The sequence below is a fragment of the Amphiprion ocellaris genome, chromosome 20 (genome assembly GCF_022539595.1).
Source record: "Amphiprion ocellaris isolate individual 3 ecotype Okinawa chromosome 20, ASM2253959v1, whole genome shotgun sequence".
NCBI classification, from domain to species: domain Eukaryota; kingdom Metazoa; phylum Chordata; class Actinopteri; family Pomacentridae; genus Amphiprion; species Amphiprion ocellaris.
In genome coordinates, this window is record NC_072785.1 from 15,296,258 (window position 1) to 15,321,092 (window position 24,835).

Sequence of the window (24,835 nt, forward strand, 5' to 3'; positions counted from 1 at the left end):
AAACGCCAGCTAATACTATTTGAGGATTTGTATATAAGTGTATTCTGTAGATGTAATGTACACAGGCAGATCAATTTATTTATTGAATAAACATTCAGTCTATGAAATGTGAGAAAATTGTTAAAGAAGTGAGAAATGCCTACTGCAACTGAAAATGCTTCTCTTTGACATTTCAAAACACAACATTTACAGTAATATAAACTGAGAAGCAGCAAATGCACACAGTTCAGCGACTAGAAAGAACAAGTATTTATTTATGTATTATTTATAAGTATTTACATTTGGTTTTGATAAGTGACTCAAACGATTAATAAATTATCTATATATTTTTGATTATATAACTATGACAGTACTGTAGTAAAAGTTCAGCTGTTGCTTGAAACAAACAGGCTGTTTTTCGGATTCTAAATGGCATCAGGCACCTGAGACGTTGCTGCTCCAATGGCCCAATTTAACTTTTAACAAGATGAAGGCTATAACTCATGATACTGAAATGCATTAGATCCACAACTAGATAGGCGTGGTGGCATTTTATACCAACCACTTCATAAAAAATTTACCATTTGCATTTGTGCCTGCTTACAGGGAAAAATTCCACTCCCCTACACAATCACCATGAACGTCATGTAACGTGCTTTGCAAAATACAAGTTTGCATGTACACTTGTTTCAAAATGGTCTAGAGAGTACCACAAAAGTGTCAAATGCGGCCATGTGTTAATATTGACCAGGTTTTGCAGTTTACGTGACTGTTCCACTCTGACATCCTGTTTGCCTTTCCTAATTGAGCAGTCAGGAACATGTTGACAGAATTGCGTGACGCTGATCACGATTACAGCTCCTCTGAGTCATTCAGAGAGAGAAGGAGAGAGAGAAAGAGAAAGAGAGAGAGTGCAAGATGATGGTGGAATAAAATTAATTTTCATACCATCTGTAGCATTGCCAGATTAACGAATACACACACACACACACACACACACACACACAGACGAACACCAGTTTTCTAAAGTGTGCTCACAGTGCCACATTTGGCACTGTGATCTGCTGTCCATGTGAGATTTTTCTCATTTCAGGAAGAACCAGAAAACTCTTTAAGAATTTTCAGTGACAGCGTTTAGGTTTTATGAGTCACCACATGCTCAAATATAGCTGCTACTTGCCTTTATGTTCCTGTGGCCTGTGTCTGATTGCCCGAACACACTATCTGATTGCTTAAACTGTTCCATTCACAACTGTAAATGTAAAACTCTGTCGCCCATCAATGTTTATTGACTCTCACTGTGCTGCTGTTCTGCAGACAACACAATCAGAGCTTTACAACTTTTATGTCATTTCAAAACTGGGTCTGAAGAGGGTCAATAAGTCTTCCATATACTGATTATGCTGGCGATGGCTCTAAGTGTGTAAGATTAGTGCTGGGCATTCTTTGAAATTCTGTTACAATACTTTTAAAAATCATGTTAAACTACAAATATCCTTTTTTGTTATTTAGCACAGTTTTCCATAACACAATAACAGTAGCAATCATGCAGAATGCCAGAATAATATACTTATTATTTAATCCAGGAAGTATCTACTCAAGAAGAAGTAATAAACAATATTACAAAACAAAGCAGCCACTGTAAGCTTGACAGTAAAACAGCCACATGTTGTAGGTCAGTACCAAATGACTGTTGAGGTTCAGCATCCATTCCTGTGTGATATCATTTATTTCTATGATAAACAGCAACATTTGCTATAAAGTGGGTTGTAAACTAATTGCGAGAGATAATAAATTTTGGCACATATACTGTGCTTCTATATTCAACCTGTCGGACAAACTACAGAACAAACCAAACAACTGAATATTACTTTTCTCACATTCTACAATCATGTCGACGGCCCCCAAAGCTTTCCAAGAAGTGGAAATGATCACTTTCATTTCCGCCACTTTCCTCAATCTCTGTTCTTCTATTTGTGAGTCCTTTAGGGGTATCAGAGAAGAGCGATGCATACCTGTACTCTCTGCACCAGGAGCACGGCCTGTGAATCATTCTGGTCAGCCTCCAGGATGAGGTCAGTCAGTTTGTGGATGATGACGTCCAGGGGACCCTGGTCCTCCAGCGGTTGACTGAGGTCCAGCTAAGGAGAGAAGAACAGCGAAAGTCAAAGGTCATGATACAACAGAGACATCCTACAATCAAGTATTCATTTGCTACATTTTGAAATTATACACAGATTTTTTTTTTTCGAAACTGCTGGGAGGTGTTGAAACAGCGTGACTCACTGTTTTGAGAAACTGCAGTGATTCACCATTGCAATATTAAAGTGCAAATCCTCTGTATAAATAGGATTCCTGGTCAGTAGCATTCATTCAGACTATTATGCCTTTGTTTCAAATGTCATGGTTGCCTCTTCTCTCCGTCTGAGAATGATGAGAACAGTAAAACCAGCAGTGCAGCAGTTACATAATATCGTCTGTCAAATCACAATTTTCCACAGTCTCATTAATACCCCCAAAGTACTGCTGACTGCAAGTGGTTAACTGCACCATAACATTTCCGTATCTTCTATGCTTGACCTTTGGGCGTGCTGTTTCTGTTTAGCCTACTGTAAATTCACAGCACTCTCCTCTTGTTTGCACACCAAGAAAAGGCAAAAGTCATGCATCTTTCTGCATCAGTACATGCACTAGTTCACTGACCAGGCAGCTCAGGTAGGAGGCAGGCAGTGCCAGTAATGAATTCTAGGATGTACAGAAGCCTGCAATTACCATATGTATGAGTCAGAATAATGGCTGCACTTGATTGCCCTGATATTCAAAACAACCGAGTCCATGTCGAGTAAAAAAAAATCTGCAGAATTCACAAAAATTCAGCATTTAAAATGGATTTAATTTCGTTCTAAGATGCATATATTTGTATTTCTCACTGCTTGTTTCTAAAAACGATAAATGATTAAGTATTTTTAAGAAAATGGTAACTAATTTTGGGAAATCATCAACCTTTCATTGTCCTCCTTACTGAAACTCCCCAACTGTAGATAGTAGAGAGTAATTGCTCCCTCCATTCTCATAGATCTGCTTTTGGAAACAAGCATTTTCCTTTCTGCTTTTTTGGTTATAAAACTGCATTAGGGCAGCTTCCACATCATCTCCTTTCTCTTTATTTACAGCTGTAACTTTGGTGCAACCACAGTTCATGTTGTGTTTGTTTTGAATTACACCATCAGGTTTTATTTCTGGTGTCATCTTTTTTTTTTTTTTACTATGAGTTACATGCAGTCTCCCTCTGGCTAGACCTCCAGTCTCACTGAGCACATTCGACAACCTCTGAGAAAAAGCCAAATTAGCATTTGTTTGAAGTTTAACAGTGTCGAAGGACTGTCTGCGCCGGCCAAGTAGTTCACAAGTAGTCAAACCAGTGCTCCAAGTTTGATAAGACTTATGCGGGTCGGCATTAGCATGCACACACACACACAAATGCAGCAACATCACAAGAGACGGAGAGGAGAGATGCCAGGCTTTAGCAACCAGTGTAGAGTCCTCTGCTGATGAATATGCTGAATCCAGTTCACAAGGGGCCTCTATTCCGGCTTAGTGTATGTCGTGATTGTTATGACAAAGGAAGTTGAGTTAAATCTGCAGTGAGAAACAACTTCTACACTTGGAAAAGTTAGAGCTTGGTGCTATGACTTTTTTCTGTTGGCTTGCAACAAGAGTTGTTTTGAATTTCAGAGAGGCTTGCATGAAGGACGGACAGACAATCAGAGAGACAGATAAAGTAGACTTCAGTATGTTACTCCTGCATAGGCCAGGAAATATAATCACTAATCAGCAGAAATCTATGGCTAGAGACTGTATTTTTTGACAGCAGAAATACAACACTGGCAGTTGTAATGTATCTCATTACACAAAGGCAAACACTGTGACAAATCATTTTTCTTGCTATCACTCCTTGAATGTGTAAAATGAAAATCTAAGAATCTGTGCAATGAAAACAGGAGCAAGCATATGGACGTTGTACTGAGAACGCAGTGTCAAAAAGAGCAAGCTGTATTGGTGTCAGTGCTGCTGTTGCATAACACAACTGTGCATTAACTCGTTAGCTAATCAGTAAATGGGCATCACCTGATCACTACACACAAAAGATAATTCAGCAACACCTGTACAAATAAGCCTGAGGCTGGCATTGTCCTTTGTGCTGTCCAGACGGTAGGCAAACCGAGAGCGTATACACCTTAGTCACACAGGTGTGGATCGAGATCGATGGCAAGAACTGTAAAACTGTACAGAGTTTCAGTTGGTTTAGGGTTGGCCGTAGTCAGAGCCAACATTTCCTGGTTAATCATTGTGAGCTGCGATGGATGGATGACTAATTAGAGAACCCTTGGTCCTACCCTGGAAAGTCAGCTGTAAAGAAGTTGTGAATCTGTTGAATATCAGTTGATTCACACAGGTTTCATCTTTGAGGGTCACATATTCAGCTGTAGCTCCTACTCAAGTTAGCCCACTGTTTTGACAGAGCGTAAGTGCTCTCTTCTCAGTCTGGCATGAAACATGAGAGTTTGTTTTAATGTTTAAGAGTCACAAGCTATACGACTCATCATACAGTCCGTGCACAGTATTTCAACAGGCAAAGAAATGCCAAAACACCCAGCAGTGTTTCAGCCAAACTGCATTCCCCTAAGAGCTCATTATACTACATCAACATGGCATTTCTTTTGCTGCCCATCTTAATGCTGCTGGATCTCATTCTCTTGCACACTCCATTCCTCTAGCCTGTAGGAACACGCCCTTCACCTCAAAGCAACATGCCAGCATGAGCTGCAAAAATGTATACAAAGCAATGAAGCTGAATCATAGTCTGTGAAGTGAATGCTTTCAGTGACTCTTGAAGGTTTGCAAGACATGATACACAGGGTGCATTTTCAAATTTATTGTAGATACATAAAATAAAGGGTGGGAAAAATAGATGGAAAAACTATGACAGTATAATTTTAGATTACTATGTTGATATATATCATGATAAAAAATTGTTTTCTGGGGAAGAAAAAGGTAAAAAATATTTCAGTGCATTAATATGAAACAATCACTCATTCACGTGCTGCTTTTCTCAAAATTGGCCAACAGACCAAAAAATGTTAAAGGGGTATATATATAGCAAAATCTCAGGTTTATATGATCTCATTGTATATAGTTCAGGTATCTGCAAAAATTATTGAGCAAAATGTTATTTAACTAGCAGCAGAAGCTACTGGGTAAGACAGCAGCTGATACAGTATTTATATTTTAGAGCTCTGTGGACAAAAACAAGATCAGATATTCAGAGATACTCAACAGCCAGTTTCAGGAAGTGATCCACAATAATGCTAACATGAGAACAACTGGTAAATATTTTGGATATTTTGCAATAGTTAAATTAGTTCTAAAAAGCTTCAGCTTCAAAAACAGGTTTTGGTGACTCAGTGTCTGACCAATCCTGCAGGTTTAGCTGGAATCATGTGGTTGACAGATACATGCAAGCATATGCATAAAACACATAAAAATGGAGCTAGGGCCTCAGCAGCACTGTGTTACTAAGTCCTACTCATAAAATGTGTTGTCACCTGTGGACAAACTACTACTGGGTCTTTACGGCTAGCTGCTGTGAGTAGCAGTGATGACAGGGCCGCAGCAGCAGCACAACGTACTTCTGTTTTCTGTCTGGCTAGCATTGTCAGTGTGACGGAGCCTGCTGGATGAGAATTTGTCCATACTCCGCTGAGGCACTGCTTTTAATCTCTTGCTTACACAACACAGAGGGCCCATCCACAGTCTGGCCCTTCCACAAAAACAGGACCCTGCATCGTGGGGGTCAACACCCACTGGCAAAGACACATCGCAGAGGATGAAACTCTGTTCTCCGTGTGCAGACAGAATGACCCTGCTTTAGAGCTCATCCCAAAGCCCACCAGTAAAGTCACTGATGTCCCGCTAAATGCTAAAAGCAGAAATGTCAGCTGACGTCTTTGCAAAGTCCCTCTGGGATTGAGAGCTAGCAGTGTGCCATGGTAGCGACGGACAGCATAGAAAACACGATGGATCCTGGTGGGAGAGGGTAGGTCAGGGCCAACATATTTTCAGCTTTGATGTAGCCTTTCTGTGAGGCCAAGCTCAACCCCAAGGGAAACTAACAATGGTGATTCTGAGCTCACAGCTGGAACAGAGCTCATAGAGCACTTCACTTTCCAACAAATGCACTGAACACAAATTGTATGAAGCGTTTTTTAGATCAGTTATTTGTCTAAGTTTCTGCTTCGCCTGTTAGATGCCTCTTTTCATTGCCCCTAATCTCACCTGGACTCTGCTTTGTTGTCGAGCTAGCCAGAGAGACAGCGTGCAGACAGACGTGATGAATGATTTATTTTGTATGCCGTGTGGCAACTGACACTCCAGTGTGTCAGAGTAACATATGTGTCTGAGAAACTGTGGCTGTTGGCTACACCTCACGTGAAAAACGAGACTAAACATGGGAGGGAATCAACCTGAAGGTGAATCTTCAGCCAAAAACCATATGGACGGTCACACTGGGAGCTCATTAGGCTAATGGTTGTCTCCTCAGCACCCCTGAGTCCAGAGAGGAGTAAGATTTTTCTCTCTGCTGACTATGTTGTGCAACAAAACCTTAACCACATTTTGGCTCAAGATCAACATAAATGCTCTTGAGTAAAGGTGAACCATTATTTACTAACAGTGACTTAACTGGCTCTGCAGGTAGTCTGAGAATGTTATTAGAACATGTTTAATAACAGGTGGCCATGAATCACATAGGAATAAAAAGCTTGGTTTTAAGGCTGATGAAGGAATAAGCCTACATAACTCTACCAAGCTTACTGAAAGGGACTGAGGATTTTTAAAGAGGTAATGGAGTTAATGTACAGTCCATCTTAGTCAGACTGTGGAATATGTCATTCATCATCATCCCCACCCTGACCTTCCACTCTGCTCAGAAACAAACACCCACGGAATACTTAAAGCTGTTGGGAAAATAACTTTTTTTGTCAACTAATCAATATTACCACAAGTAATAAAAAAATAAGCATAAATGTGGTCAATTCACTGCAAACACACATTTTAGCTTTGATGAAGCTTTCGGTGCATTACTTTTTTTTTTTTTTTTTAAACTAATTATCAATAATGGCTACAAATTAACCACGTTTGGAACAGGAAAATCAATACAGACCTTCTGTAGACAATGTTTTATTTATCAGCTTCCACAAATTCAATATGTGGGTGTGATACCGTGGCATGCTGGAAATTAACTTTTAAATTTAAAGCACTTTCCATATAATCAAAACAATAACTTTCTTAAGACAGCTCACTCAAACACTGACCATTTACTGTGACGAGTTCTTTCTCTGACAGTGAGTACCGGCCTCCTCAAGACTGAGCATGGTGAGTTAATCATCAGATCTGTGATCCCGACAAGCTAATGTATGGAGCACTGGGAGGGAGGATGGCTTTCAGGAGCTCAGGGATCAGGGATCAGTATTGATGAGCTGCAATATTGTGTGGAGGAAGAGCAAAGAGGGAGGGGTGAAAAGTAGGTGTAATGAGCTACTGAAAAACAAACAAACAAACAAAAAAAAAAACGCAGGGCCTAAAGGAGTAATCACGAAAGTCAAACAAAAGAATCTTTTTGATCAGCTCGGTCAGTCCTGTGGGGTATACATGTGGATATTTTTCCCACACCAGACATGGAAATATAAATTCAACTCCCTGGGGCTGCCGGATTTAGCCAAGATCTGTTCACACAGGGTGACGCCATAACCACTGCCAACTCCCTGGAGAATCTAACCTCTTGTGACAAATACCATATATAATGCGAGTTCAGCTGCAGTGTTAATTATATGTACGTCATTTCAGTATTTACTGCTTGTGTTTGATAAGAGTACGGGAACAACTTTGTCATCTGCAACTTGTTTCAAATGCAGACAAAACAAAATGTATGCTGTTTACTTCTTCAACAACTGCCAAATCAGCACTGTCTGGAAATTTTTTTAAGAAATAGTCACTAAATAGAGTTGGTATTTACTTTTAAATATCCAGGATTTTTTATTGATGACCATTTGTCTTTTAAGGAGAAATTAAAAGAGACGTGAACTGAGCAAGAAAGCCTTCAGGTTTTCTGCACCTAATACTTGGAATAAATTACAATCTCAACTTCAACTTCAAGCCCTTGTTACACTGAATGAGTTTAAAGTTCTGGTGAAATCATTACAGTCTAATTTGTCTGTGTGCAAGTCTTATATGTGAGCAAGTTTTAATGTTAATTTTATCTGCTGTTTACTGTTTTTTGGTGACTGTGCTGCTGCCTTCTTGGCCAGGTCTCTCTTGTAAAGGAGATCTCTGATCTCAGTGGGACTAACCTATTTAAATAAATGCTAAGTAACGTCACTAATTTCTTTTTGATTTAGCAGATTATATTTACATTATATCTGTGAATAGTTTTCTTTGTAAATCAGTGAATCAGCTGCACATGTATATAACTGAGTAGCCAAAACCAAGGAAATGTCACCATTTTACTTTAAATTAATCTAATAATCTGACTTATCAAAAAATATTTACAGAGGACTTTTCTGTTGATTGACTATCAGGTAACTGTTTCTGCTCTGTTTCTGCTGTCAGTAGATCTGTGGTTCCAGCACACAACAGCTATGTGAATCATCTTGTAAAAAGCCCATAAACAACATGAATTAATGGTTTACTTGGCCAGAAGCATTCCTGTATCCTTGGATATCTAGGGTTGGGTTGTTATCAGCAGGGTCAGCTAGCCCGCAGACTAGCCCACTGAGACAAGGTTAGGTGATTAAACTAGCTAAAAGAGATAAATCTGCAGCTACATTCTCCTCTAACCTTCTAGAGAAGGTTAAATGGACTCATATCCACATAACGGCTACATTCCCAGCCATCCTCAAAGCTTAAAACAACCCGACTTAAGAAAACATAAACATTGCAAGCTGAATGCTTTATCTCCAAACATTTACTGCATAATGACCGACAACCTCCAACAGCCTTTCCATGACCTCCTGATACTTCCATCTCTCCACATTACTCTTGTCATCGCTGTCTTTAACCCAACATCACACTGCTTTGTTATGATTAATTTATTTACCTGCTTCTTTATCCAAATGTGGAAAGCTTTATCAGAAAGATCAAGCTTGAAATTCACCAACAGCATTACAGGACTTCAAGTACAAGGCATAGAGATGAAAATGTATAACAACAAGGCTTCAAATACATCATCTGATATTAGAAATCATGTCACAGATTGCAAAATAACAGTCTCAAGGATACTCTAAGGGCTGCTGGGCTCAGAGTTGAAGTCGTGCAATCAGAGAAGACATCTTTGTACACACACTTGTACGACAAGGCTAAAGCAGGACAATGGCTACCATTATCTTCGTGTCTGATGTGGCCGTGACAGCACAGGCACTGACTGGCACTGGGTGCATCTCAGGCTGCCGATTCACTGGTGTGGACTCAAAACACCTCTGGGTGTGTGAGTAAACTGAGCTGTCTCAATTGGCGGTGACAGTCCAGCTAAAAATAAAGAGTTTATGCTGATTCGCAGGACGACAAAATTCAATGGACAACAGGTAGTCGTGGAAAAAGAGAAACAGGGAAGGCCGCAGCGCTGTCTCAAGCCCACGGGAACTCTGAGCTGAGGGTCTGAGAGGATCTGCCGTCCCCCAGGACAGGCTGAATGCATAGTGGGACACAAAGCCCTGCTTACTTTGGGACTATTCCCAGGACAAGGCCCTTTCTGGGTGTGCTGATATCTTCAGCACAGGGAGAGGAAAAAAAAATAACCCCCAAAGCGAAAGGAAAAAAAACAAGCCCACCAAGAAGAAAAGAACACAGCGTAAGAGACTGGGAGAATAGGCCGGATAATTTCCTCCTCAATTGCAGAGAGTGCTCGAACTGACAGATACTTTTCTGCACTGAGCTCCCAGGACTCAGTGACAATTGTTACTGTGCTTCTGTGTGTGCAGTGTTTACTTACTCAGGGTGGTATACTGTGCAATATCCATTAAAGACAGCAGCCTTTACTTCCTTAGGGCCTGTATTAACTAGAATGTAACTCAGCACCCTGACTACAGCTAAGTAATTACCAGAGACACACCACTATTTCTTCTGCCACATTACAGTGACTGTATTTAGCAATCCGTAAAGAGCTGTAGCTTCGAGCATTTACACAATTCTATCTTAAAAAAATATTGCTATTGGTGTATATGACTACTACTGAGCTTCTGAATGTTTCAACCCTCCTCACACGCATACTCACCCTCTCAATAAAGGAGTAACCGCTCCAAGCAGATACTTCTGACATATAACCGCATTAACAGAGTCGAGGTCAAGTGTTGAAGTATCATGTTGGAATGAGTTGTATCACAGCTCAACAATGAACACAGCCTGCTCCGGTACACTGTGACTGATGACACTTACAGACAGAAGATAGCAAGACTGTGAAGCAACCGCATCATGTATGTTGGAGGTTACTCACAAGAGTTCACCTTAGACAAATTAAAGAAATACAAATAGTTGCATTTCAAAGATTTAATTTAGGTTTTTTTTTTTTTTTTTTAAAAAGCATCAGACAAAACATGTGATCCGCTTACCTGAACAACTTCTATCCCTCTTTTCCTGAAAGAGAAGAGAAAAAAAAAGTCATTCATTTTATTAGAATTAAACTGAATATGACCATTAACAGGCTTTGCTAATCAACCAAGGACCAAAAACATATAAGACGCAAGATGTATTTTGCAAATATATGTCAGGTTGTGTAGGTGAAGATGCCTGTGCTGTCTTTCAGTGTCCAAAAACAAGGCCTCAAGAACATCTCAAAGATTTAGAGGAAGAAAGACTTCAGAACGTCAACAAACTCCAACAGAAAGCTAAGTGATGCAACACATGCACAGTAGTCAAACAGCAAAAGTGACAAGAAAACACACTCAATTTGTTTTTACTTTTATGTTATGACACTTAAGCTCTGTAAACCAAATTTTCCCATTATTTTTCCCTCACTTGATTTCTTCCTTCATAACAGGAAGGTTCCTTTAACTCTTTATGTAAATTTACATCAAAATATGAGAAATTAAACAGAAATCCACAAAGGTTTTTAGCACTTTGACTGCATTAATAGTGAGAACGACTGACACATCAGCCTGTCTGCATCTAGAAGTCAAAAATAATTGAAAAATTATCCTAATTTATTCAGTAAATTTGTCTGATAGCAGCATGGGAAAGTATGATTCTCATGACTGATATCCCCCTGCAGAGACGGAGAAAACTTTCCAGCGACAACACAGAAATGGTATTATTTTAGCTGAAACTGGTCATTTGGTAACAGTGGAGACTGTGGTTCAGATCCCTGATCTTGTCTAGACTGATATGTTGTCCTCATCTCTGATCTGACATCATACAGGAGCATTTAAGCAACAGACAATTTGTACATAACTTTGAACGCAAGACGACTTCTCCAATTTGAAAGGGATTTTTTTTTTTTTCAACCAAGACACAGAGAAGGCCTCTGACATGTTTAAACCTGCTGGGTTTGTACTGGTCCCAAACCCTCCTGAGAGAAAAACAAATGCCCAAACTGAGTGTAGAAGAGAAGGCATTTGCACAATCCTGATGGAGCTGGCCTTTCAAGAGTCCTCTCTAGCTCAATTCCACAAGTTCACCAAAACAATTTAGAAAAAAAAACAAAACAAAACTTAAAGAACCAAAACAAACAGCTCCTAGTTGGGGTGGATTTACAATGAGAACAAAACCAGTCTAGCAATACCACTAACTCAGCCTGTCCAGCCCAGTTGTTTTTGAGGTTACAGCCCCATGGTAACAGCAGTGCAGCCATTCACCGCTTCACAACAACGTGGATATTTAATACTGCAGCTGCCGTGTTTCATGTGAAGTGAATGGGGCCTTTAGTTTCGTCTCATCACAGATATGGAGATCGTCTGCTGTCCTATATTGTTACAGAGCCAGCAGAAAGAAAAGGATGAAGGAAGAAGACCCATCAGAGAAGCAGGCCAAGGTCAGAACTTTATGAATCGGTTTGACACACATGAACACAGAAGCACACTGAAAAACAAGAGACTTTTATTACACCATTTCATAATGGCACAGAGCAGGGATGCGCAGTATTGAATGTTTGCTGGTATCTGATGCCAATATTTTCCATCTCATTTTGGCTGATTACAGATATCTATATAGGCACATTTCTTGCCACCTACGTACAGAAAACCTCAATTCTCTACTGTATTGAATAAACAAATTTTTATGTTTGCTGTTATCATAATGGCCAGCCACACATATAATACGTTTTCAAAAGTACACATTCACTTAGTAAAATACAAAAATGAATACTATACCTTTAATGCAGAACATGCTGTATGTATTTCTAAAGGACATTTTAAAAATAAATACAGTTTTTATCAGACAAGAATTATCTGCCTGTCAGTGTTCATTGTGGGCTGCTTACTGTATTCAATTTTCAGACCTTTATCGATATCACCACACATCCATATAGCACAAAATATTATATATCCATAAACTCCAACCCTCAATTTTAGTATTTATGGACACTTTGTGTACACAAGTAAAAGATAGTACATGTGAGTGCACCCCAGAAATAAATGTTGGTTTTCTTTTTCAACTTTCAAAAGTTGTCATCTGCCCTAATCACGACACAAATGAATCTGGTTTATTAACACACACATGCACTTTAAAGCTCTCTGTTGACCGCTCAGGTTAAATATACATCTTCCTCTATCTATTGTGAAGCCATATAAATATAGCCACACACCTTAATTTTTATCTTTATAAATACGCCTAAGTTGCACACAAAAATATTCACTGAACAACTGTAACTGATCTGCTATACTGTCTAATTATTGCACACTGCCTTTGTAGTTGCACTGTTTCTTGTTTGTTACACTACATGTCACCCTATGGTCCTAAAGAAGCACAATTTTGTCCCACAGTGTGCTCTGTATATGACTGAGTTGGCAGTAAAGAGCATTTGACTTCCAGTCCATCACAGTATCTAAACTGTAGTATACAGCTGGGTGTATTTGAGATTGCACTGACATACTGATAAAGTAAATGATAGCAAGATAGCACAACAGGGAACAATTATTGAAGAAGTGGCTCATAATCGTTACAAGAAACTACAGTGATTATTTTAAAAGTATTCTCATGGTTAACATTGGTCAGAGATAAAAACAAACAAAAAAAAAGTCTCTTAACCAGATAACAAAGTTGTACCTGAATATGAATCCAAGGCAATCTTGACATGTTAAAGACTTCAGAGTGATGCTTGTTGTAGTTTTTAAATAATCACAGTCTTCTTATTACTGCAGCAAACTGAATCATTTGGGTAAAATACTGTATGTCAGCACACCGTAGGTATAACTCAGTGTGATCTCATTAGACTTGTTTTCGTAGCACGCAGTGGCCTTGCCTTGACAGGACGAGATGACAGTATTTTCATATTATCCAGTGACATCGGGGCTGGCTGCTCTCAAGGGCATCACATTTTTCCAAATCAGGAATATGTGAATCGGTGAGAAGCCACTGAACTGCTGCGCAAGCTTATAAGAGACCAACAGAAACCCAAATGACTCCAACCAGCAGGAATCCCTTAAGTCCAGCTGCATGAGACAGGACACACTCCTCAGAGACACACTCACAATGGCAGCTGCATGCCACATGATGACAGCGGAAATAAACCTGTTCAGTCACAGTCTGAACATAATACTGACGCATGGTTTACCTTAGACAATGAAGCCAAACAATTCTAAAACCTATATGCATCTATCTGAAAACGAAAAGTTGTAGTGCTAAAAATTTAATTTAAATAGTGATTTAATTAGTTTCATTCTAGCTTGAGGTTAAACAGACAACAGCATGAAAAAGTTGACAACTGACTCCTCAGAAAGGCAATATCTCCTTTAAAAACATATATACTGGAGCCAAATATAGGAAGGCGATCTTACTTCTACAATTTCCTTCCTCTTAAAGATGACTTTTGATTTCTAACACGCTAAAGGACAGGGGAAATATGTAGAGAAAAAGAGAACTACATGACACGTATATTTTTAAAAAAGCAGTCATGCAGTGATCACATACATGATACACCTACATTCACTTTGTGGCTCTTTGTCATTCAAATGTGTCATTTGTTTCTGCCGTTAAAGGCTATTGGTGTGACTTGATCTTTCTGATCTTCTGTCACAAACACCAGGCCCCCACCCTTCATGTTAAACAGGCTTCAGTCCAGCTCTGAGGGAAGAAGCGGGTGAGCAGGATGCAGGGAGGGGGGGTGTTGCTTGGAGCTTTATGAGGAGATTAAAAATGTTTTGTGGATTACAGCATGATAATCTGTGCTGGCTCAATCAGGTCACTTTGTGAGGCAACAACCGTGTTGGAAAAGGTGAAAATCCTTCAAAGCACACAGTCAACATACCTGAACTACTGAGGCACATTCCTGCTAAATCAAACAAGTGGAGACTCTAAACTGTTTTCTTTGTTTTCTCTCAATGTTAGCTGCCATAATTTTGTGCTCTCAGGTTAACTATAGTCCTCATCCAGCACAGGCAGAGCAATACAATGTTGCAATGAGATGATAAGGCTGCTGCCATACCCTAAAGCCCTTCCCCAGTCCAATATACTTATAGCACTTATTGTAAATCAGTTCGGGAGAGTTCATTTCTTCCCTTGAATTTATGTCTGCTAAGAAAACACAGGGCCGTCTTTGTAACAGCTTATATAACATTTACTTTACCAGGCATGGATAATGTACAACAAGATAATATACATATAACATTCACACAGTTGCCTCACTCAAGGCTGGGTGAAAAAAAATGTTGTGACTGTACATTTGGACAGACAGTTCTATTTTTTGTAGATAAATCAAATGTCAACATCACAAGGAGAGACAGAGGAGCGACTCCAAGACTGATGTCAGTGATATCACACTGCTACCAATTACAAGCGATAACAGATACTGTAGTGGTCACAGGTTAAAAGATTTACTTTTTCAGTCCACACACTGATTGTGTGGTAAATATCCAAGCTCCAGGAAAATAGACAAAATAACAACACCTGTTTTAGCTGCTTGTCCTGTTACACATGCACCTTTGGCCATGAACATTGTCCTACCTACACACATTCCCTTCATGCACCATGTCTCAACAAGCACGAGTCGAGACGTAACAAACAAAACCAACTTGTGCCACTTTTCTGCAGGGCATTCGCATGTACTCTTTTAAAAAAAAAATGTCTGTGCACTACAGCAGAGAAGAGAGAAGCAGCGTAGCAGTGGGGCTTAAAACACTTAACAGACATGAGCAGAGATGTCACTGATCCAGTGTTTAAGAATGAAAGAGAAAGTGAAAAGTGCTAAAGGGTTATTCCTTGCAAGAGGAGAAGAGGTGACAATCAGTCCCTTTTGTTACTGAGTCCTTAAGAGGAAGTTGACTGTCTGTCAATGCCGCACTTAATTCACTGCGACATCAATTGTTAATGATGTGGGAGTACAGTGTGAATGCATGCCAAGATGTTTTTGTTGGGTGTGTTATAGTCACCTTAACCTGCTCGCAATACATTGATACTATGTCCACATACCTGCATAAATCAGCAAAGGCCTGGAAATTCAGTTTCTTCATCTTCTTCTCACTGAGCCAGTAGCCGACTCTCCGGCCTTTCAGGAAAGTCTGCATCTCCACTGTGCTCCTGTTCCTTCTCTGGAGGGAAATGGTGCGACTGAAGGCTCGACCTGGACAGAGCAAGAGATGATGTTGGTGTCACAACCGGGGCAGTGAGGGGAGTTATCAAGCTCACCACCACTTTTATAGTAAGTCAAAGAGCCAGGAGTGACGATTTCTACTAGCCTGCCTCTTGAACCTTAACCCACAGTTAGCATTATCTAGTTTCCAGAGTCAAGTCAGATCAACAAGGTATACAGGTGAATGAAAGTGCATTCCTCTCAAAACCAATACAAGACAGGAACTACGACAGGTTAAAACGCACATACCATTAACACTGAATACGTATCATAAAAGAACAATGCATGAAAAGAAAGCGAATGAAAGTGGCTTAGTGCTCCATAAACAGGTAATAAATCTAGCTATACACTGTTGTACGATGCTCCCTGTATGTAAAGTTGAAGCTATATGCTATGAAACTTATCATAAATAAACCACACAACATACTACGAAATAGAGGCTAATTAAAGCTGTTCGTGGTGCAGAAATACTAAAGAATATCACAGCGAATGTGGCTCCGCATCAGCGAACCCCACACACTGACCTCCTTTAGCTAACCTCAGCTGCTAACGTTAGCGGGCTAGCTGTGTAGTGACAATCTGCACAGCTAACCGATGGCATGCAATTAGAGGAAAGCTAGCTTGCTAACAAGGCTGACAACCGTTAAATGGCCGAGCGGATTCATACCACTTCCACGTATGAAACGAGTTGACCACAGGTGCTAGCGACCGCCGGTTAGCTAAAAGATGAAGCAAGTGACTTAACTAGTTGCGAATAAAGCTGGCAGCGAGGGGCTATGGGGAGCTAACTAACCTGGTAGTTTTAGCACAGTTCCCCCCCCCGAATTCGTGTTCCTCTTCAGAAACTAGCTCGGGTAGTTTCCCATTCTCTGTCCGTCCCCTGGAGAAGGACTAACGAACACGGTGACAGATGACAGGCACAGCTGGACTCACGTTGAGATGTTCCTGGTGTTTTCTCTGTCAGTCTCTGAGCACTACTGGCTGCACACACCCAGGATCCAGGAGACTGATGCTGCCTTCAGGGGCCGCTCGGAAAATACCGCCCCGCACCGTCAAATCACAGTGTCGCCCTATTTACACCCCTCCCATTATTTCACCACTGTAATAACCGATGAAGCACTTTCTCAGTAAAGTGGTATGAAACTGAAGATTAAAAATACTACACAGGAAGCGTCTATATGTTTTGTTTTGTTTGATCCAATCCCGAAATACGCGATATTATCACATAAAAGCGGCAGGGAGAGAGTGGAGTAGAGGAGTAGTTTTAAAAATGTGTATATTTTCCACCTAATAGATTAAATGACCAATAAATTTTTGTTGGGCTCTTTCATATTTACAACCTGTGGTTTGTTTAAAGGTGGTTTTCTATATTTCTGGCCGTCTGTGAAGGGCCGGGCTGCGGTCAGAGAAGTTCAGTGTGTTCTCTGGAAGATCACTCCTGTCAGCTCACACTCCGCACACGAGGAAGTTTGACGCTAAATGTGGGCCAGTGCGCCGCTTTGTGACTATGCAAAAAAAATAATAATAATAAAAAAATAAAAAAAAATAAAAAATGGAGTCTGAGCGATGAACTAGGGGCCTGTAATCGCGCAACACTGTTTTCTCCTTAATAATGACCGCGTATTTCGACACAACATAGAAACGTGTCGCAGTGGCGCCATCTATGGGAAAACTGCCGCAACATACAGCAGGAGTGAAACAACTATAGCAAAATTAATTAAATAAATAAAGCAATTAATAAGTAGGTCTGCTTTGATTCAGATGTGTCCTATTAAGCCGAATGTTATTTTTAAGATATTTAATATTTATTGATAAAATGCTGCATTATTTGACGTACAAAACTATCTCTGTCTGTCCTGCTGTCGAGTGAGGGATGTTTTTTGTACATTATGCCTCTAGTAGAGCTGTAGTTAGTGGCCTACAAACAAAAGAGAAACACATTAGTAGACAGAACTTGCAATATTCCTGATACGTAAAATATGCCAGGAGACTCTGGAAAACTCAACCTGACCAGAACAAAACAACTTCAAAAGTACACAACAACACAGCCGCTGCTCCAGTGGCTGCAGGGAGGGAGGACTCACCGCACATTTCTCCCGAATAAACACCACCAGAACGGGTATGTAACCTTTTCATCACATTTTTGGGATCTCAAACTGCTAAATTTCACCGTTTTCAGTGATTGTTCGTGTGAGTTTGTGTTTGGGGGAGGTTATTTCGAGTCTATCCACCTTCAAAACATCAATGAATGTTTCTTTATTGCCCACAATAACTTGTTTGTATTGCTAGAAGGTGCCAGCTGTTCAGCAAAGCCTGTGTCTTTTGGTGTGGTTCATAGCGATACATCTGGCAAATCATCAGCTATTTAATATATATTCAGTATTCAGAGTCAGAACTGTGTGTTTCTTCCTCCCCACATATTGATCATATCCTGTAACTTCTATGAATAGTTGGAAAAGTACAACACTGTTATTTTTAAAAACATTTTTATTCTTGCCTGATTAAAATTTTAACAAAAATTACATTTAGAATATATTATTTAACATATTACCATAAAGGGGGTCAGTAATGTGAAGCTAATGTTTAATTTGTGTTAATTAATGTCCTCTAAATCGGCTGTAAGCCACTCATTAACAAATTACTTGTTTTGATACTGTTGTATGTTATACATGTTGGTTATTCAGTAATAACACAGCTTTTGAAGGTAAGTGTATTTAAAATATATATTTTATGATTGTTTTGTGCATTTTTGAAATACACAAAAATATTAATAAAAAGACAAATATCGATTGTAAATGTACATGTTTAATGTCAAATGACACTAATTACATGTAACTGTGAATAACCATAAAATTTTTCTTTTTGTGCACAAGAAGATTGTTAAAAACATTTGCAAATTTATTGTAGTTCCATAATTGTTTTAAAAAATATTTCATAGGTCAAATTCAAGTTTAAACTATAAATACATTACAATAATTAGACAAAATGGGTGACAATTATTATTGGTTCTTTAACTTTACATAGATTTGTTCAGTAAATGAGATATAATCACAGATGTTTTAACTGCTAAAATGTTAAATAATGTGCTTCAGTGTCATCAATGAATTATATATAAAAGAACTGATGGACTGTCAGTTTATTATACAGTTTTAACGTTATATTTTTACATGTTGTAGGTAATTTAATTGTTTCCACACATCAAGATTCAAGACCTTCATTTATCACAAACACAATTATACATAGTATAATGCGCAGTGAAATGCATTGTGCACCTGTTCCAGACTGATACAATAGGAATAAGAATAGATAGATAGATAGATAGATAGATAGATAGATAGATAGATAGATAGATAGATAGATAGATAGATAGATAGATAGATAGATAGATAGATAGATAGATAGATAGATAGATAGATAGATAGATAAATAGATAGATAGATGGGGTCATGTGGGGGTCAATGGTAACTCAGCTGAAAGTGATTTCTCGTACGCAGATACAGTTTGCTATTTTCCATATAAAATTTGATATTTTGCCAAAAAAGAAATATCTGTCATGATTATCTCAACTTAATAAAAAGAACACAATCAAAACAATTTTTGAATAACCGTGTTTTATTATTGTCTAGCTAATTAGAAGGTGGTTGTTATTAAATTCGGACGGTTATTTAGTTGATACTTTAGTGATATCTAGTCATTTTTTTTTATTAATAAATGATTGTTTCCATAATAATTATGGTATTTGTAAAGACATGATCATAATGAACATAAAACATTTCTTTGGAAACTTTTAATAAAAATGTGTACAAGATATATCCCAAGGACTTCAAAAGTCCCTCAATTATATATTGATCCAGATAGATGGAAATAAGCAAAATAAATACATAAATCAAAGTGTCGAATAGTGCAAGTTTTATATAGTATATATACAAGGGGAAGAGTAAACAGTAGAGTGGATGGGATTTGCAGGTTGATTGTCTTACATATTAATATATTTTCCATAAACATTAAAAAAGACTAATATTATATATTATAGTTTAGTTTGTTTGTTTACATTTTACAGTGTACATGGTTAAGTCATCAAACTGGTATTCCAGATATGTTTCTTTTAAATAACTTACAACTGATCTATTAAAAACCAATTAACCATCAACCAATTACTATTACCAGTAATTTAAAAATATATATATAATAAGAGCACCATATCTGAAAATGGTACCAAAAAGAAACGACGGGCTACTTAAACAAAAGATAAATCCATTGATAATAAATGTGAAAACAGGTATATTTTAAAACGCCATCGGGTGCTGTTTGTTCCGGGTATCTGTCGTCACATCCTCCACGTGGTCCGAGCCAAACTCCCGCCCGGAACTCTCGTTCATCAACACTGTTGTCCTGCTTCGCTGTTGTGTGTCTGCGTCCTCTCCTCTCTCCTCTCAGCATGGCAACACATAAAGACGACTTAGACACTGACGAGGTTCTTGCCAACGAGGAGGAGCTGCAGAACGCTCTGTGTGTTCTGGCTGGAAGCGACCCAGAAAACTGCTCTTATTCCCGGGTAAGAGAAGCTCCGTGCAGCGCATCCCTGCAGCCCTGCTGGTATGCAGCGACTGTCGCCTGCTGGCTTTTTCCTCATACTAGTGCTGCGATTTTAGATCGTAGTATTTATTGCAGCACCGGCCATTTCACACTATACTTTTGGTATATGTTATTATATACAAATTGATTCGAAATAGCATAAAATAAAATCAGACAAACAAAACAGTCCACATGAAATTTAAACAAAGCTTGTTCTAGAGTCATCCAGTAAATCTTTGGATTTTTTGGTCTTTCTGTATAATTTTGGAGGATCAAAACCCAGGTTAATCTCTGCAAGCTTGATATGTATTACTTAAATTAAGCAATATTATTACATTATGTTATTCTCCATAATTGTAATAATAACACTGTAATATGTAATATAGTCAGGTAAAGTAGTATTTAGTATAGTTTTGTGAGGTTTTAAGCTGTAATATGTAAATTACTCACATAAAATCGCACCACAAATGACTCTTAGACTGAAATCTACTTTGAACTGTTATGCTGAGTCCTTTGTTTTGTCACTTTCCCATGCTGAACTTACGGTGACGTTATACTAATTTTTCTGCTCTCCAGTGTTTCACCTTTGCCTGATAGTTGAGAAATCTTCTGTAGGCGACGGTTAAAGCATTGCTGCGGTGCTTTACTGTGCTGCTGACTGTGTATTCATGCCCGCTGTGTTTGTTGTTGCAGGGTTATGTGAAGAGACAGGCGGTGTTTGCCTGTAACACCTGCACTCCCAGCGCTGCACAGCCTGCTGGGGTTTGTCTGGCTTGTGCCAATAAATGTCACGATGGACACGATATCTTTGAACTGTATACCAAAAGGTGAAAACAAATAAGCTTTGTGTGTTGCACTGACAGTAAACTGACAGCATACATTTTAGAGTTTTGTGGGGGTTTTTTTTGCTTAATTTGTCAATGTTTCTGTTCTTCTTGTAGAAATTTTCGATGCGATTGTGGAAATAGCAAATTTGGTGACTTCCAGTGCCATTTATGCCCTGTAAGTCCTCTTAATTTATATCTGTCTTTGTCTCCTATTTATGCTCCACTTGTTGACTTTATTCATATTCATGAATCTGGTATTTGCAGGTCAAAGACGAGGAGAATGTGAGAAATCACTACAATCACAACTTCAACGGCTGCTACTGCACGTGTGACCGACCGTACCCAGACACAGACGATCAGGTATTCCTTTTGTTTTTATTTCAGCTCTCATGTGATTCAGATTATTATAATATATTTAAATCTACTGTTTATATTTCCATGTTATCAGTCGCTACATTAAAGTGTTCATTTTCTAATAGAACGACGATGAGATGATTCAATGTGTCGTCTGTGAGGATTGGTTCCATAGCAGGGTGAGCATGAGCGGCTTTTTGTGCAACTCTGATTTACATTTTAATCGCTTTTGTGACTCATCTGCTCATTGTGTTTGTCTTCAACAGCACTTGGGCTGCACTACGGTTGAACCTGAGGAGCTGCAGGAGATGGTGTGTGAAGCCTGCATGAACAAAGCTCCTTTCTTGTGGATATATGCAGCTCACTTTGCAGGTAATTTAGATTTCTGCACTACGTGTCACTGGCAGCAAGAAGAAAAAAAGTCTAACTTTAAACAGTTGGCAATAAATTTTAGAGCGTTCTTTCTTCGTCCTTCAGCACCACCTGTGATCAACATCGGTCATCCTGCAGAAGAGGAGGAGGAAGTAGAGGTGGATGTTGAGGATGAAGACTGCGAGCCCAGTCGAAGCGGTGATGAGGAACCGTCTACCAGCAGCGAGCACACAAAGCAGGAGGTGAGGAACAAAACTAAGACAGTAGTTTTGTTAGGATGAAGGAGTTAAAGTGAAGAAGTAAACCTCCCCACAATAAATGTGTGTGTGCAGACTTTCTGCATTCGTGGCTCATGGGATGGATGGAAGACAGGTGGTAAAATACTGTGTTAATATGCCATTCTCAGGTTTATGTTCCTGTGTATAATTAAGGTTGTATTTTTATTAAATAGTGCTCAAAGCTGATTTAGAAAAGAACTTAAACAAGAGAAGTGATTACAATATTCAAAAGTCCCTTTTTAGTAGAGTCATTGAACTTGCCTTGAATAAATACTGTATATGGACAAATAGCAATTTAGTCTTTCTCTGACACTCAGTTATTGCTCTTTTTGAGATTGCACTGTCTTTACTAATGTTTTGTTATCTTTTTTGTTTTATTTTTTTTTGTTAAGCACCTAACTTTAATAACTAGTTTTGAAAGGTGCCATAGAAATAAAGTTTATTATTATTATTATTATTATTATTATTATTATTATTATTATTATTATTATTATTATTATTATTATTATTATGAAATATCTAGTGTAGCGTGCATAGTCATTATTCTAGGGATTTGTTACATGCAAATCACATATTATATTCAGCTTTGCTTTGTTCCTCAGGACCATTGTACAGCTTTTACAGTTTTTGTTGTGTGTTGCGTGTATTTGTACCCGTGTGGTGACAGATGTTTCCCATTTACAGAGCAGCGTGGTTAGTGCCTCTGACCTGTTTATATGTATCCTCCTACACAACATGAAAGCCCTCTGCAGCTGTGATTGTGACTTCATGTGGAGTTACACTGCGTAACTGAGGGCCTAGTGGGAAGTATTTGAGTGCAGCTGTCGTGCTTTTGTGTTTTTTTTAATGCCACTCTGCCACTAGATGGGGCTGGAGGAGTAATGAGCAGATTACAGTGAGCAGGCTCCAGCTCCTCTTATCGTGCTTTCCCCTCCTCTGGGTAATTAGAGGAGAAATGACCCATGAGGTTCTGCTTCTCCTGCTCTGTAGACGGCTCTGGCTAGAAGAGCTTACAGTAAACGGGTGATTTTCATCGCCCGACCATCTCATGGTGTCAGTTTGCTTGAGACTCCCACAGATGAGTCTGCATTGCCTGTGTGTGGAGAAGCATTACAAAGCCCCCTCTGCTTCATCTCCTGCTATAATACAGTAACTAACACCAAGTTTGTTTGTTTGTATCATAGGAAGCAGCAAACAGGAGTTCCCCCTGCAAGCGAACCCATGAGGAAATGTCAGACAGCCCTGGAGCAGCCACAACCAGAACCGTGGAGTGTAAGCTGAAAGAGCTGCAGGCTCAGGGCAGGGAGAGGCTGAGACGGGGAGCGGTGTTCTGGCCTTACAGTTGGCGCTCCGAGCTCTGCACCTGCACAAGCTGCAAGGTAAACCACACATACTAGCTCTAAGATTGTAATGCAGACTTCCCCTGAAGGCAGCAGACAACCAAGTGTTTGCTGTTCGTGTTGATCCAGCTTCATGTAACGCTGTCTGCAAATTACAAAAGCACCTTCTTAACTAACGTTTGTCCCCCGTGTGTTGGACTGGTGTGCAGAGGGCTTACGTGGCTGCTGAGGTGCAGTTCCTCATGGACCAGTCTGACACTATTCTGGCCTATGAGGAGAAAGGCTTAGACGAACCATTTGGGCAGCACCCACTGATGGCACTCACAAGCTCGATGGACCACGTACAACAGCTGGAGGTCATTTACGGTGAGCATGAGGAGGGCGGGAGGGAAGAGTCTGTTTTCTTCCACGGTTGTAATCACGTCAAAGTTAAATTTAAGGGAGTGGCAACTGATTGACACTTACTGCAGACTAATTAATCGCGTGTTCTTCCCTCAGGTTTCAACGAGCTGAAAACCTCCATCAGTGCATTTTTAGAACAGTGTGTTTCCGAAGGAAAGGTGAGAAACGGATGTCTGTGTGAGTCACGTCTGGCGGACATTTGTCTTTTTTTTTTTTTTTTTGTTCTTCCTCTGCACCTCAAACTTAACACGTTTCTTTCATGTTTCTGTCAGACGGTCACAGTCGAAGCTGTACATCAGTTCTTTGAGGAGCTGCGAGCCAGAAAAAGACGCAGAACCAATGCAGGGTATCAGTAACAAGGAGTCCACGCTGCTGCCATCATATGCTGGAATCATATGGTGATTTAAATGAATGGCCCGCTTGAATAAAGTGCTTGTTCTGAAACCGAGCTAGAAGTGCTGATTTCTGAGTATTGTTGTTTCATGTTTCTTTTGAGGGAGTGAATTTTTGTGGATTGTGAGGTTACAGTTTCATGCCCTGTTTTTTGATTGATGATGATGCCTTAACTTTGAAGATCATAATGAAGATTTGTTACTTGAACCAGCCATAGATGTTGCACACTGATATTTTTTTAAAAACATTGCATTTCGGCACTGGATGCTTTCAGTACATTTGGCTACAATATTAGTGTTTCACGTGAACATGCTGCTGCCATTAACTTCCTGTTTTGTTTTTTTTTTTTTTTTAAACTTTGGCTTAATTTCATGCATTTGTGTTTACATTGAGATACCCTTTCTGTCTGTAAGTGGTGTGAAGACATACTGCTGTGGAATATGGATTGATGTTCCAAATAAAATGATCGACCCCACTGAGATC

The 24,835-nt window shown here is 39.3% G+C and overlaps 2 protein-coding genes across 3 annotated transcripts in view; one reads left to right on the forward strand and one right to left on the reverse strand.

The window, feature by feature from the left end:
* The window catches only part of itpk1b (inositol-tetrakisphosphate 1-kinase b), a 33,709-nt gene extending 16,830 nt beyond the window's left edge, over nt 1-16,879 (reverse strand). The window contains exons 1-4 of one of the 2 annotated variants that reach the window (XM_023285965.3): nt 16,745-16,879; nt 15,652-15,802; nt 10,641-10,665; nt 1,995-2,120 (exon numbers count right to left, since the gene is read on the reverse strand). In XM_023285965.3, coding sequence (XP_023141733.1) covers nt 1,995-2,120; nt 10,641-10,665; nt 15,652-15,746 — 246 coding nt within the window. In that variant the 5' untranslated portion in view covers nt 15,747-15,802; nt 16,745-16,879. Of the gene's footprint in view, nt 1-1,994; nt 2,121-10,640; nt 10,666-15,651; nt 15,803-16,604 lie in introns of both variants that reach the window. The other variant, XM_023285964.3, reaches the window with a different exon arrangement.
* Nucleotides 16,880-17,775: 896 nt separating this feature from the next.
* LOC111578956 (putative E3 ubiquitin-protein ligase UBR7) lies at nt 17,776-24,827 on the forward strand. The gene is made up of 12 exons (XM_023285972.3): nt 17,776-17,930; nt 20,249-20,366; nt 21,080-21,213; nt 21,328-21,388; nt 21,478-21,573; nt 21,693-21,746; nt 21,834-21,939; nt 22,045-22,181; nt 23,402-23,596; nt 23,767-23,923; nt 24,056-24,117; nt 24,232-24,827. Exons 1-12 carry the CDS (start codon nt 17,791-17,793, stop codon nt 24,313-24,315), a joined length of 1,344 nt encoding a protein of 447 aa, XP_023141740.2. The 5' UTR covers nt 17,776-17,790; the 3' UTR covers nt 24,316-24,827.
* Nucleotides 24,828-24,835: the final 8 nt, after the last annotated feature.

Bases quoted from the DNA above. Each gene is read 5' to 3' on its own strand.
- LOC111578956 (XM_023285972.3), top strand. From the start codon at position 17,791: ATGCCAGGAGACTCTGGAAAACTCAACCTGACCAGAACAAAACAACTT. The intron at 20,367-21,079 runs GTAAGAGAAGCT...TTGTTGTTGCAG, and splicing joins AAAACTGCTCTTATTCCCGG to GGTTATGTGAAGAGACAGGC. The intron at 21,389-21,477 runs GTAAGTCCTCTT...TGGTATTTGCAG, and splicing joins TCCAGTGCCATTTATGCCCT to GTCAAAGACGAGGAGAATGT.